Source organism: Argopecten irradians, chromosome 8 (assembly GCF_041381155.1).
Source record: "Argopecten irradians isolate NY chromosome 8, Ai_NY, whole genome shotgun sequence".
Lineage (NCBI taxonomy): Eukaryota > Metazoa > Mollusca > Bivalvia > Pectinida > Pectinidae > Argopecten > Argopecten irradians.
The window spans coordinates 32,093,822-32,110,142 of NC_091141.1; the positions used below are offsets into that span (position 1 = coordinate 32,093,822).

General features: G+C 33.4%; 1 protein-coding gene across 2 annotated transcripts; it reads right to left on the reverse strand.

Moving 5' to 3' along the window:
- Positions 1–8,814: 8,814 nt before the first annotated feature.
- LOC138330108 (protein FAM221A-like) lies at positions 8,815–15,890 on the reverse strand. Of its 2 annotated transcripts, none has more exons than XM_069277480.1 (7): positions 15,728–15,890; positions 13,718–13,796; positions 13,160–13,254; positions 12,147–12,343; positions 11,537–11,749; positions 10,855–11,078; positions 8,815–10,629 (listed from the first exon to the last, which is right to left on the reverse strand). In XM_069277480.1, exons 1-7 carry the CDS (start codon positions 15,805–15,807, stop codon positions 10,516–10,518), a joined length of 1,002 nt encoding a protein of 333 aa, XP_069133581.1. In that variant the 5' UTR covers positions 15,808–15,890; the 3' UTR covers positions 8,815–10,515. The 2 variants fall into 2 exon arrangements, with proteins under 2 accessions (XP_069133581.1, XP_069133580.1); XM_069277479.1 differs by having other exon boundaries at positions 8,815–10,632; positions 15,728–15,887.
- Positions 15,891–16,321: the final 431 nt, after the last annotated feature.

A 16,321-nucleotide genomic window follows, 5' to 3' on the forward strand; every position in this document is an offset into this window, starting at 1 on the left:
AGCCAACAAATTATTACAGTAGATTCTCGTCTATCATATCTTAAAGCTCACACAATCATTACATTATATTTCTGATGTATCCACTTTAAGGCTAACAATCATTATAATATTCTTGTAGTCATCTAACCTTTTAGCCAAGTGTGTTTAATACACTATATTATTGATACATTGTGGAATAAACCAAAGAAATGTTTATCATCATTTTGGAGATAAATAACTGTAAAGTATAATTATTATTAGGTTAATAATATATAGTAATAGATAAATTGACCATGAGAGTTACACTATCAAAAGGCAAAATGTGTCTTACAGTAACCTGACTTTAGTGATATCCCCTCTCTCTATAAGACCCATGTCTACTTAATAAGGCCACTTTTTCGTGAAAGGGGTCCCAAGTGAGTTGATATTCAACACAATATTGGTGGTATTGAAATCAAAAAAGCTATCTTCTGGTGATTGGTCGACATCTTATATTTGACCTGAATTTTGCTACATATCATCGATACTCTGTAACTTTTGCCTACATTGTTTTAGAAATCCCCGTATGTCACCATGTATAAAGGACAATTTTTCGAGATGTTCTCCTTTGGCTGCATTTTGATAACTAACAGGAATTTAATGCACTTTAGTTTTGACTATATATCTGAAACAGAAGATACAAAATTCTCAGGACATCAGAAGAGATTGGAAGGCCTGGGTGGAGTTGCCAACGCGGCACTCTTAGTTTTTAGAATGACAAAGGAAGATTATTACATATGTTCAACACAAACGAATCAATTCAGCATACACGAAATAGAACACCACAAAAAATGAAGAGCAAGAAAAACTGAGATAGAGGGTCTATGAATAGATACCCAAAAATACATTACCAGCTATGGGAAATAGGGAATAAGAGAATTATATAATCCTTGGTGCTTGTGGAAGATGGTATCCGATGATAACATATACATGCTTCAGAGTCAAAATCAGAAAACTCGTGCTGCCAGTCAGCCCATGATTTTCATGTTAATTTGGAAATTAAACAGCCACTTCGCTGAACACCATACCATATCGTTCTAGCACAACAATTTGATAATTATTCTCACAAAAAAAGGGTTTGATAATAATTGTTTACAGAAATAATTATCGCAAGTATGGCAAGGAAGAGAAGAAACAGTTATATAGAACATACAAGGAGAAAAAAAACGTGATTTTGTAATAGCAAGAACATGTAATCGTATCTCTGATAAGTAATATAACAGCACTGTAATGAAATCAGCACGATGTTGTAAATCCGATGAGGGGCATATATAGATGGCGCCCCAGTGATCTGAGACACCTGATAGAGTGGTCAGTCAATGGACAAAGTAACATCCGGGAGTGACATGAACAACACGGAAGTAAACTAGACGCTTGACATGTTGTCCTCGAGAAACAATGCCCACTAAGAAGAACCGGGGCGTTTCTCCATTACAGTGCGCAATTAATTCAAAATGCTCAAAGAAGGATGAATTAAGAACTCACAGAGATGTACAAGCCAAATTTACATGTTAAGAAATGTCTCTGCTTTTTTGATGTAACGTGCATGCCCCAAGCGGTTGTTGTCACAAAGGCCTCCAGAATGGATATATAAGAAATGACACTCTATAGAAAAGGCTGATGATATCGTGAAAACTTGTGTGGTTTCTTTTGTGACTTGTAATAACTGTACAGTTTAGCACTGTGGAGTAATTGTTTTATTCATTTCCATATTTTTGTCACAGAATTATCTTTAATCCTTTGTTTTGAAGACCAGAAGTTGTTACAATCTATAGTTAATAATCTAGTCTAACTAGAGTAACAAAATACGTGGCATGTGAAATGAATAAAAATGCATGGCACTTCTAACTGATGCTTTTTGTTTTGTTCTTTGAAAACAATGAGATGTGTTCCTTACATAATTGATAAAAATCAATATAATAATATTACGCTTAATGAAATTGCGCACTTGCTAATCATTTGTTTACAGGACACAAAACACTTAGCCTGCTAGTCCTTTTTAGTTACAATTATCTGATAAGTGCTTTAATCACTCTTATTGTTAGAAAATAAATTATAGTTTCTCTTGAAGTATTGCACTGTTAATTTACAATTTAGTAATCCATTATAGGCATGTGAGCTGTACTTAAGAATAACGATTGTGCAGTGAATAATAATGGGTGGGCTACTTTAGTTTGATGTATTCACTTGTTCAGATTAATGCCGCAGGAATGTTGGTGCATGTAATCCTTTCAAATGAGAAACAAAACTCTCTTGTTCAAAATGTCACTGAAGCTTCACCAGCAACCAGCAGTGTTCTAGTTGTAAGCTGTAGATAGACACCTTTTTTGCATATCTCTTTTACTTGAATCACTTCTGAGAATTATTGACTATGCTGAAAAGCTTTACATGTCACTTAAAAGTAAGACAGAAAGTAAATATGTTGATTGCTGGGCAAGTCGCTGAAGGCTCCACAAGAAAAGCCAAAGTTTTGGGTTTCATCTTCTTGAAATTGATCCGCCTGATTCGCCAGGCCTAGTATGTAGCCACGCCTCATGTTTCACATAACGCATGTTGTACCTTTGTGAGTTAGCTTGATAACTATGTTGATTCGGGTTGCAATCGGCCTATGACTTTAATTAACTTATAGTTTCAGAAACTCTATATTAAATTTCTGTTATAACGAATTATTTCCTCTGGTCCCAAGTCTGATTGTAATTAGATTTGATTAAAGTTTATTTTAAAGTATAGATGAAAATTGAACTTCGCTTTTCTACACACATGTACATATGGAAGTTAACGTATAATGTAACCAGTGGGTTCCCGCCAAAAAATATAAACTGTTCTTATTTTTTTTAGAATATCACTTTATACAACGTCAGCGTAATGTTGTAGACCACAACCAATCCCCATGACACAAACCATAATATGCATGCATATATGAGGCTGTATTATTTGAAGGTAAGCTATTGGTACAAGGACAATACTGCCACATCACTCCGCTAATTACATTTTAAACAATTTGACGTCATATATAGGTTACGCTTCTTAATCATTTTAGTTCTTTATATACATGCTGTATTCGCCGTAATTGGCGCCCCCTCCCCTCTTCTGGAGGAATTGATTTGTCTGTTTGTTTGTTTGTTTGCTTGTTTGTTTGATTAAATTAACGTCCTCTTAACAGCTAAGATCATGTAGGGATGACCTCCCATGTATGCTGTGTGTTTTGTGTATGAAGAGCGTGGTGGCAGCTTTGGGAGACTGTTGTATATTCGTGTTGTATAGTAGAAGTCTTGGCCTTTTTATAGTGCTATATCACTGAAGCATTCCGCCGAAGACATTATACTGACGGGTGAACCATTCGGCCCACTCCCTTAATGCTGAAGTTAATATAAATGCCCCCATCATCCGATGAATTTAACGATGTGATTTGTGGTTTGAACGATCCGAAAAGCAATTCCGGACGCTTTGAACGCAGTTCACTGTACAACTGTGTGATGCTTACAGGCATCGTATTCCATGAACTTGTGAGTCTTCCACATGTGAATCATTACGTACTAATGCGTAATCAAAGGAAAGAAGGAGTATGTATGTTTACTGTGACAGATTAATGTGCCATGAGTGTGAAAAGAGTAAAAATGGGCGCTAATTACGGTGGATATGGTAATTAATAAATAGATATTCTGTAGTCGATGTTCATTTTTATGTGATTTTAGTTATCACGCCACTGAGGTCAATTATATTACCAATAACAACACAAAGAATGTTCGAAGTTTATGTGCGAAAGGCTGGGAAAGATACAACCTTGGTATAAGACTACATTCATCAAAGAAATGCCTTTGGCCAAAGTATAAAATATAGCAATGTCATTATGTAATTTAACTTTTTGGTCCATTGAGCCTTTTGAAATTATCAAAATCCAGCATTTCCCCCTTTAATTAAGTCATTGTCCATATACCACAATTATAAACCAAAATTATTGCAGAAATAAATGTCAGTTCTGACATATGACAGTATTACAACACTTGCACTAAAACCTTAACCTGCCTACTTCGGCCAATTGGGCCTCTTGAAATTCTCCAAATCCAGCATTGTCCTTCTTTAAATGCTTGTCCATACTTATCATAACAATTTTAATCCAAGTATATTGTAGAAATTAAAGTCAGTTGTTAAAAATAGCAGTATATATTACAACACACAACCAAAACCTTAACATGGGATTTCTAACACCGACGCCGACACTGACACCAAAGTGATTCTGTAAGCTCTGAGTAGCGAGCTAACAATGTAATGGGACATTATATAGTTGCCATGGTTATATTTTGTAGTGTGTATGAATTTATTTTAATTTTGTGCAAAGATGAAAATGTTATAAGTGATATAAATGCATTATAAACCTACAAGAGAGTAAATCTGAAAGCACTGCTGGTTTTTCATCATTTTTTCACCAATTCGTCAGTTTTGACCTTTATTTGACCTTCATAATAGAATGATTTTTACAGAAACAAATATCATAACAAAGTTTAATCTATCTTTATTGTAATATTGCAAGTATATACTGTGTACATATAAATACTTTCCAAGAAAGAATAATTTTATTACCCTACCCCCTTAATCTACAGTGCTTATCTGCGAGGCTATATAGGTCTTAGAAAAGCTGATATTTTTCAATTTTCCCCTTTTGGGATTATTTGGGAATTTTAATACATCATTTACTACATATCAGGGAGTAAGAAAAATGCATAGTTGCTTCTGTTGCAATTAGTTTGAGGTTCAGCTATTTTTATGGCTAGATTGACTGGTCTAAATACAAAGAAAAAGTTTAACACAATCATCAAATTAGATATTTCTCGTCAAGTGAGCAGACATGAATAGCACTGTCGTGGTTTTCGTAATAATCCCTCCATTTCCACAAGTGTAGACCTGTTGTATTCGAGTGTATGACGCTCAGAATAAAACACATTATTTCATCCTGGGATATCTCACGGTTAAAATAAAACAGTGCAATTTCTCGTAGAAAACATGTGTGTCTGTTAAGGACACATAGCACGCACATTAAGACGACACAAACACGTGGTACTGTCCATCTTCGCCACTGACAGTTCAGCACACAGTCGAGTGCCCGGCGATCGCTTTGTTTACACGGAGGTAAGGTAAGAATGAACCTTTATGTGTAAAACCGCTCTCAAGGGAGGTAACTCTGTATGGTAAAATTCTCACCTGCGTGTGTAATGCGCTTAGCGGTGATCGATATGGCACAGGTAAATCCAACTACAGGTGAGGGATTCTATTATTACTAAGACAGCGGCAAAGATAAAGGAGTGGAATGATATCGGTTCGGGGATCTTCTAGCTCAAACATGTCAGTATATATAAGATATTAATCAGATAGTCATAAATAAACTTTTAGTTACGTGTTTGTACATTTAGATAGTTTTGGTTATGTACATAAACACGATCTTATATCAACTCAACTTAAAAAAAAACTGTGATTTGTATGACTCTAATTCATTCTATTAACGTGAAAAGAATTTAACCTTTTAATTTGTACATGCCGGATTCTATTATTTTATTCACCATCATGTACAGATTAATTATAACATACAATGGGGAATCGTGTGTATTTTATGTACTCTTTCAAAAAGACGATTTTATTTGAATAAAAATGCATATGTTCGTGTTGGATTCCAACGATAAATCTACGAGCACATAATTTCTAGAATTGTATTTCCCATATAATTAAAAAATGGTTACACGAACAAGATATGTAGATTCATCAGTGTATTAAAGAGATATATTAATCACTGACAATGTTGTCAAATAACGTTTCACACAGATATAATTAATTTTTATTTGTTTTCATAATAATTAATTTTCTCTCTGTTTTTGGCTTTCTGATTGCCTATTCATTTTTTGCATTCCACGATGAAAAAAAAAATCCGAGAATGGCACGGAAACCCAACGTTATCTTGACGTCACAATAGAAACATTCACGTTGCCTATCGATTTGGAAAATTAATCCCTTAGAAAAAATCAATGGAATCGTACGTGTAAACGTATTTCATTTTATAAAGTAGCCTGGAAAATTAATTATAAGCATTGAGGTCTCATTTTTTTAATTCTTCGGGTTATGAAATAAATTTTGTTTGCAAACTTTTGTGAGAATCCGCTACGCGGATTCACACAGTTTGCAAACAAAATTTCTTTCATACCCCTGTAATTAATTTTCTCTTTGTTTCTGGCTTTCTCATTGACCTATTCATTTTTTTTTTCATTCCACGATGAAAAAAAAATATCCGAGAATGGCGCGGAAACCCGACGTTATCGTGACGTCACAATAGAAACATTGACGTTGCGTATTGGTTTGGAAAAAATAATCCCTTGGAAAAAATCAATGGCATCGTACGTGTAAACGTATTTCATTTTATAATGTAGCCTGGAATATTAATTATAAGCATTGAAGTCACTATTTTATAATTTCATCGAGGTATGAAATAAATTTTGTTTGCAAACTTTTGTGAGAATCCGCTACGCGGATTCACACAGTTTGCAAACAAAATTTCTTTCATACCCTGATGAAATTAAAAAATAGTGACTTCAATGCTTAATTGAAATTAAAAAATTGTGACTTCAGTGCTTAACTATATCTGACTTCCGACGTTATCATGACGTCACAATAGAGACGTCGACATTGCGTATTGATTTATAAAAAAATAATCCATTGGAAATCATATTATTATCAAAAAGTCTGAAAAATTAATCATAAGCATTGATGTAACTATTTTTTAACTTCATCGGGTTATGAAATAAATTTTGTTTTCAAACTTTTGCCAGAATCCACTACGCGGATTCACACAGTTTGCAAACAAAATTTCTTTCATAAGCCGATGAAGTTAAAAAATAGTGACATCAATGCTTAAATAAATACAGTCAAATGTATCTATTAGTACTATTTTTTGTTAATCTCAAAATTAATCTTATCTCTATTCGTGTATATTGGTTATATACTCAGACTCGTATTAGTTTTGCTTAGATGATCAAACTATGACCGGTTTCGTCTTCTCAACAAATCTCTAGTTTTGTATGATTGAAAAAATAAACACCATTTCTCTTTACACATCCCTATTTAGATAGATTAATGAAAGGTATTCCCAGCGTCGTTCTAATTACCGCACATACAACACAATGTAGTTGACTATTACTTGGCCACAGAAAAAACATCGAAATCAACCTTCATTGATAACATAGATTTATACGGGCAATTTCGCATTTGTTTGGTGTTGTAACTTCATCTAAGCCATCAATATTCATTTGCTGATGCTATGCTTGTGTTTTTATCAACTTTCAAATTTTGTTCCGTGATGCATGAGCCTTAAAGGAAATCTGGCACATTGCATATGATATATCCTAATGTGGACAATGGACATTCGTATGCGATGTCCAACTCTTGTTTTCAATTTATTATTAGTCAGTAAGTCTCCCGGACGAACATTGAGTGAATTGTTATTAAAGCTCTCAGAAACATAAGATATCTAATGTACACACGGGTATAGACAGTGGGTACATTTAACAGTAGACACGCTAAACGTCCTTAGTGATCTAGTTAAGATGAAAGTATGTAAAAACTGGACCAAATATTTAAAATAATTTTAAGAAAACTCAGATAACGTTTTTTTTATTATGCGTGCGTGTGGGTAGAGCAAGAATACATTCTTTATAATATTGGATTCTTGACGAACTTAACATACCATGGATCCGGCTGATGTGCGTATTTTCACTGCAAACTTTTCAGTCACGCCCCTATTTTCTCATGATTAGGGTGTGTCTGGGGAAAGTTTATAAACAATGGCTATTTTTCAATATGACTATTCAGTTTTATTAATAAACAGACTTAATCAATGAATAACAGTACACTACACGGCTATGTCATGTATATGATTTGTTTTCAATTAAAATGATAAAATTCAAGTCTTTAAAACTATTTATATTATGGAGCGCCATAGCTGTATCGTATGGTTCAAATAAACTATATGAAAGTGAGATTTTATTATATTATACGATTTTATCGTTAAATGATTTGATCGTATCAATATAAAGTATCATTTTATCAATATTTGATTTGCTTTGACCAATATATAATTTGCTTCTACCATTATTTTATTTTCATTTGTCAAGGTATTATTTACCTTTATATTTGATTTGGTGACATAAATATTTGATTTACATCTACACATGCCATTTCAGGACAAATGAAAAAGAATAATGGTAGAACAAATGATATATTGGTCAGATCAAATCAAATATTGACAAAATCAAATCATATAGGGATAAAACCATATACATGTAACACAATGAAAACACTAATTCATACAGTATTTTTGAATCATACAACTATGGCATTCCATTATATATGGCTAAATGGGTCTACTTTTGTTTGCTTCAATGACATACCGCATAACCGATCATTTTCTCAAGACAAAATTTACGCGATTTGAGCTAAAAAATAATTTCAGCGGTTTTTCTTTTTTTTTTTTTTTTTTTGCGATCTGGTTTTAAGGATACATATAACCCAACAATTTCTCAATATTTCACAGATCAAATATTCTCGATCATAGCAATGTGCCACGAAATCGCGAAATATCATCCCCACGAAAGTATCTGGGTATACGGTATCTGTTTTTTCCTATAGTTCTTTGAATTTAATAAGTGTAACAACTTTGAAAAGAATTATGTAAATTCAATAACATATTCATAATCTGCTTTCTCCTGAAATCTTTATCTTTTTCATACACTAATAGAAATAATTCTGATCTTCTAATTCATAACACTCACATTTTCTATGAGTTTCGAATATTTATTCATCTTTTCAACGTTTCTGTTTTACCTGCTGTTAAATGTTCTACGAAAGACCTTACATAAAGGCCCTAATGAATATAATTAATCACAACTAAAATGTTTTCTCGTCGTATGTTTAAGATTTGATTCCCTAGCATTTCGAAACACTTTAAATTACATAAAACAACTTATTAATCTTATTCCCCTTATTGTATTTTGGTGTACGTAGTATTTATCATTATATAGTTAATTGTATCTGTTTCATATTGCCAAACCTCTTATGTTCAGTCAAAATCAAATCTAAACGCATGGTCTACACCGCATGCAGATGCATCCATGTTTGGAAGGCAGCAGTATACTATAGCTGTAACCATTTATACATTACGTTCCCACCAGTGCTTACTTCCAAAGCAAGTACGATCAGCTGTTTCTAAGTATGACTCAAAGAATAAGAAAAGAGTGCTTAAACGTGTGCATCCTTCGCACCACCCTCTACACTCCAGGAGTTACTATCATCGATGCTCTCCAAATATTTCTCTTCTGGGGAATTTTCGATACGTTCATGAAACCCCAACAAACGATCGTCATAACATCATTATTTTATTATTGAAGTTCCCATGAGTACGTTGACTGTTACATTTGTAAAGTAAACAATCACTGGATTCAAAATTCTATACAAAAAGTATAAGCATTATTAACATTATCCATTTTATGTGTATATATCACAGTTTAACATAAATCAAAAGATAAATAGTTAAATATGACTATCACAACGTTATGTCATCTATAAATAAACTTTTACTCGGACGGAACAAATTTGAATTGAAACATTATAACTTGTCAATTACAAAAAATAAATAGGCTTCATCAATTAAATAAAAAATAAAAATGAGTAAATAAAAGCATACTTATTAACAATATAACGTATGTTATACTTTGATAGTTCTTACCGATAAAATAAACGAAATACTTCTGTATTATATTTTTGAAAAATGCCTAAAATGCCATTCAAAATGAGAAATGCTGTTGATAATCTTACTTGATTCTAATCCTATCAAATCTTTTTCAGTGATAGAAGAATAGAATATCTATCTTCATAAATAAAAGAAAAAAGAGAGAAATTGCACACATGTATAATACGAGAGAAAGATGAATCAATAAGTATAAAGATAGGTTAATACGAGACAGTCACTGGTATATGGACGGATTAAAAACGATCAAAGCACCATTGGAATTACGTTTGCGACAAATAATGATTTTACTACAAGTGTTTGACTAAAACCACAAGATTTATCTCCCTTCACTCCAAAGATTGTACTCATTTATCAATATATTCCTTTCCCCTTTCCACATCATTTGAATTTCAGTAGATGTGATCTATCTTTACGTCTACCATTATTTTTTTTTCTCTTATAATTCAAAACTTGTTCTATAAATCGCTGATAAGATATAGACACTTATTAATTTTTTTAATATTACATTATTCAATAAATCAATATTTCCAAGGACTCGGTCAATCTTTGAATGATTCTTTCTTGGTATGAAATATTATTGTACATTTAAAACATATCTAATTTGGTTTGAATATAATACCGCATTTACAAAATTTCGTTTCACTCATCTTTTAACTAAACTCTCTTAAGCGTTATAAACGTTTGATAAATAGCGTCGTCTTATATGTAATTCATTTCTTGGACTTTGGCCGTGCGGATTTTGGCTTGTCTTCTATGGCCTTCCGGGAACCGGCCTGGAGCTTGTTTGGGTCTAAAGTGTGCGCAGCTCCCGACTCCAGCTGTTTCTGCTGTAAAACAAAGTAAATAAAACAATAAAATCGCGTGGGTAAACGAAGCATAAACGAGACAATATTGCGCAGAGGGTAGGCACTTTACACGAAATCGAAGACGAAATGCATTTCGATAGATATTACAATGACGCTATCAATTATAATTTTGCAAAACTCAGTTGTGTAATAACAATTATATATGATTTAGCGATATTTAGCTGTAGTTCTGTTTGAGTTTACCCTCTCTTGGTGACGCCTCTCATAATACTCCAGATCTTCCTCTCCTGGTCGTCTCATCTGTGATACCCGCTCTGTGATGTCATCAAACACCTCGTCCTCAGGCCCAGTCAAACCGGACTGTTTCTTCCTCATCTGGTGCGCTTTGATGGCCTGCACGTTCGAGCGAAGGTAAGGGTTATCCGCAGAGGTGATAGACTGTTCAAGGTAGCCTTTTGATGGTGCACCTGTTAAAACAGAAATATCATCACATATTTACATCGAGTACCAACTAGCTCAGGGGTTTTATTGAGATAGGAAGAAGTGGTTGATTGTGGAAATGAAGTTATAGGTTCGAGATGTCTTCATATTCCTTTAGTGACTTCGATTTTGTACGATTTGGCGAATAAATTAATATCGCATTGCAATTATATTAAAACTCTGAAAATGTATCGTAGTGCAGAAACATATCGTAGTATGGAAATAATAGTACTGCGCCTTAATTATATGATTCAAATAAATGTGCGAAAGTTTTTCTCCGCGAATTGATATCTACGTTTTTTGGGCATCATCTATATTGATAGGAATAACCATTCAGTTTTTAAATCCGCAAATTTTAATCTTCATGAACTTGTTTTGAAATGGAGATCGCAAAATTTATTTGTGCCAATTTGGTTAACATTAATACTGTAGTTTTCTATCTTACCTCTACCACTTGGATCTAGACGCATATAGCCTTCAGCCAAAGACGAAAAGCCAGTGATTCCACCCATAGCCGCGTACGGAGTGGCCTCCCCTAGTGGATGGCCTCTCGCCTCCCTCTCTTCTGCTGTCTCTACAATCATGGTATGCAGCTTCAAGACGGCCCCGCAGGCGCACGAGAACGAGCTCGTGAATCCTGTACATTTGCTGCAGCCTCCTAGAGTGACACACATAAGACATAAAGTTAGAGTCTGTAGTTCGTCTTTTTAACATCTAATAAAGGCGATTTTACTATCAGGTAGGTTTAGAGACGAAGTGAATAAAGGTCGTGCTTATAACTAATGATTAACTATAAGAATATCAAGAACTAGAAGAAGAATTTCAGTTACGTTTTATGTTGTATCATTTTCTAAAACGTGACATAAGAGCGTCTTTGTTGTTATTGACGAATACGTGTGTTTTGGGGGACTGCAGTATGACTGCGTTAGGTATATGGTTAACGATTATCTTTTTAGTATATATGAAGTTTACCAATGAATTTTAATAAGTCTCCCAAAACTACTTCATTCAATTCGATTATTTTACATAATGTCGAATATGCCAATTTATCTTACTGCGTTTGCACACGAGCCGTGGTTGTTCCTCCGAGTGCTCATCTGCCGTGTGTTTACACGTGCTGCATCTGATCGGCTGACTTCCGTTCATCGGTATGTAGTGATAGGTTGCACACTTGCATCCCTTCTGTCGGCATGGCAACAAAATGGGTCGCCCAGTGGGAATTACATCGAAATCTGTCTTATGCTGCTTATACCTACGGAGTAATGCAATATTGCTTGATTTATCAATGTGATGCCATTTTTAACTTTAATGTTTTCATTGAGAACGTCCGTCTTACATTTATTACAGTTATCAGTTTGGGTCCGGAGATTAGGAATGACTTAAGCCATGAAACAATAAATGGATATAATCCAACAAGAGTGACGGGTTTATAGCAACATTTACTACATGTGATATCGACCTCCATTGTGGTTACTGCAGATGTAATAATTACAGATTTGTAAACCGAAGTAAAATTTATAGTACATCATGTTTGGATCTTCCATTCCTTATCAATAGGTCATCGATTTTGTGTAAGATAAAGTTCGATTGTTTTTCTTCTCATTGGAATGATTTTATACTGATGTTATCTTTAAAAAGAAATTAATTGTTGAAAAGGTACTGTTAAAAACTTTATTTTCACGAAAACTTTTCGCGTAAGCTAGCGCAATTTGTACGATACATTTATTTTGCTGTTTTAATTAGTATCCAATTTGCTTCCACACAATATTTTGTGTATTTATTAATTTCACCAAATTCATGTTATGCGATATAGTTCACTAATATGTTTTATAAATTATTCGCGATACATTTGAATTCGCGTTTGTTTCGCATGCAGGAAAAATTGCGAACGTATGCGAAAATATGTATTTCGCGAAAATAAAATAGATTGCAGTAATGAGCCATCCGTGACAAACATACAAAAAACCCAAATAATTTTGAGATGAATGAACATTGAGAGCAACCATGTGGTTAAATATCCCAGATTTTGCACGTTTTTACCATGCAAAGAAAATATAAATTGAACTACCTGTGTTTGCAAAAACATGGCGTCTCCGGTCCGATAAGCTTGCAGTCCATACCTGTCGGGGACGACCAGCTAGTGTACAGTCGGTTTTTCATCCGCTGGGATCATATTAAACAAATTGTTTCGATTAAATGACAGGCTCATTCTCGGAGTGAGAAAAAAGAACTAGCGAAAATAAACTCAATCCAACCTGAACCTTACATATGTATCATAGAAGAGTAATGTAAACGAATAAACATTTTCATTTCAAATGAACAGAAAATTACTTGGGTTTTTTCAGAAAAACTTAATACATTTTTTATAAGCACAGTCAATGTTATTGCTTTTGTTTTATTTATTTCTATATTCTATATTTCTTCATTTGTTTGTCATCTATAGATAGTGGTTACATTAGTCACAGTTTTTTTATTGTCAATCATCAAAATTGCCATCTCGTTGAAGCATCAACTTTCACAAATGGGATCTTTTTGTCTGAAGTTATATATTTTTGATTGTTTCCAAACTTACCCATACGCATATACATGTAGATAAAACTTGTATTTAGTACATTTTAGCATTTACCTTTGGTAGTACATTCTTTTTGTAGTCCTCAAACTCCTCGGGTGTAAACATCTTTCCTCCATCATCATCGCCTACAATTCTGTGAGAAATCATGAAACAATCAATATATAATTTGTAATTAATTGTTACAGGAAAGTTAGTTATGGAAGGATTTCTTATTTAGGAAGATAACTTATCCAAGAAAGTAAATTAAATGTTAATTTGCACAATGAGGGTTGCCTTGTTTCCCAGCGTCGACCTAATTTACCGCGCAGTAGGTGACTAAATGTTTGACTGTGCCAGACGGCAAAATAGAGAAACGAATCTTCATTGTTTACATCGCGTGTCGTGTTGTAACTTCATTTTAGGTTATCGATATAGCTGTGTTAACATCATTGTAAACCTTTTGTTTCATTAACATTGAGAGACTTTAATGTTATTAGATAAAATCGTATATTCCGTGCGTCTGTAACATTATGCAAACAATCAAAATCATTAGTAGTGATATTTGTTGGAAGGTGAACGGGGATAGTTTTAAGTTTATTAACATAATTTCTCGTTTGTAATTATTTTTTTCCAGATTTTCCGTAAAATAAAAATGTATTAATGTTTAAGATTTTGTTTAATTTTACTAATTTTTCTCAAAAAATACTATAAGTACCGAATCAGATAATTGCAGTTGTATACAATATGGAACTTCGTCAGTAAATAGGCTAGGAACCAATAACTGTCATATTGTAATTTATTATTGCAAATGGTTACGGTTAAATGATTTCTAATACGTATCGACTTTATAAACTTGTTTACTCGTACACTGCGCTATCATTGTGCAGTGATGCGTGAAATAGCAGTTCCGGATCAAACATAAACATTAGTTTGTGTATTGGGTGAGTTTTCACTGTGGTATGGTATCGCATTTACATTACTATTGATAATATATTTAAACGAATGGTAACGGTTTGAAATATTCTCTGTGCTATATCTTTTATTACGAATGATACGTTTTGTGTTTAAAATCATCATCAATTTAGGATGTGTTTACGATCATAGAATGTAACAAAATATTTTCATTTTTACTTTTATCAGTACACATATTTATTATTATGGTTGTATATTGTTGTAAACAAAGGTTTGTTGTAAACAAAGGCGCTATTTTTGCGTGGATTCGGCAATTCTAACTTCACAATTGCATATTACAGAGTTTTCTGCCCTTACGGGTTTGTGAACTAACGCCATGTATTTTCGTGAAAACGACGTATAATTTTCACACACAAACTGATGACGTCAAAATCGATATAAATTATATTTTTACAAGGGGAGATAACTATGAAATAAATCTTATAGTCTGTACAATTCTATATACTATGTATACCATAATATTTTTCATTGTTGATGTTAGCAACGTATGAAGGGCGTCGGATTTATTCCTTATCAATTCATCGACGTATGTAGATAAGCTTACCTGAGATTTTAAGTACATCCCTGTTATTTACTTGTAGATTTATTACAAAACGTACGTTGATATATATACCCAATGTTCAGGTTACGTTTGACAGTGTGTCGGATATAGCGGAATATAAATGTTTTGATGTCGTACATTCTGATATAAAACATATGAGCTATTGCGTTTAAGTGCTGTGACCCTCTGTTAAATGTGCATTTAAATTCATTGATAGATATATTTACATATTGGATATGTACGGACGTGAATTATATTCGTGACGTCATAGACCTACACAATCTTTCACTGTGTTAATATTGATTTACCTGGCACAAACCCCCTAGTTTTCAATAACAAATTATATGAACTGATTCATAGTATTATTCCATTATGTTTAATAACGATAACATTTATTGAAAAGGTAAACAACACTAGAAATAATATACGGAAATATAAATTGTATTGTAGTGAATGTAAATCCGTTATGTGCATTCATGCATGTCGTACCTAACAATGAGTGAGAGTGGTATTGATTTACCTGAGTTTCTACCGACATCATATTGTACAATATATATATCTATAATACTTACCTTTTGTATTCTAAATATTGGTCCACGGATTCGGCATTTGTTCTGTCAAATTTAAGGTGGTACTGTCTATCGTTCGCCATGTCTTCACTACTACACAGACGAAACTCCGGGTAGAGAGTATTAGACTACGTTGCGTGGCCCACGCACTTGTTGATATACATAGAGGTATATATATACATTAAGTAGTTTGCTTCAATAGTTTTCTACCATTGGACGTATGTAGATACATGTATTATGTATCATACTTCCGAAATGGCATTTAAAAATGTATGACACAGGTCGTTGTGCTGTATTGAAGTAATTCACGTTTGATTTCTAATTTACGGTATAACAATAATTTTAGTGGGGATGACAATTATGCGATCTCGCGGAACATTGATGTGGTCTCGAAAATTTTGCAGCGAAATTGAAGTCATAAATGAGTCGTATGTATTTCTATCGCGATATTTTAATTCACAATATTTTGATTGTTTCCAATTAAAATCGCGAATTATTTGACCTCCGAAAATAACCAACAAAACGCCAGTCAGACGAGACAAATGACGTAAAATACGTAAAATAGATCTACAGATAAGTTATAATACAGCATCCAAC

Excerpts from the sequence above, each read along its gene's own strand:
- LOC138330108 (XM_069277479.1), bottom strand. The coding sequence starts at position 15,807 with ATGGCGAACGATAGACAGTACCACCTTAAATTTGACAGAACAAATGCC. Across the intron at positions 13,255-13,717 it reads AAAAGAATGTACTACCAAAG|CGGATGAAAAACCGACTGTA; the intron begins GTAAATGCTAAA and ends ATATGATCCCAG. Across the intron at positions 11,750-12,146 it reads ACGGCTCGTGTGCAAACGCA|GAGGCTGCAGCAAATGTACA; the intron begins GTAAGATAAATT and ends GTGTCACTCTAG.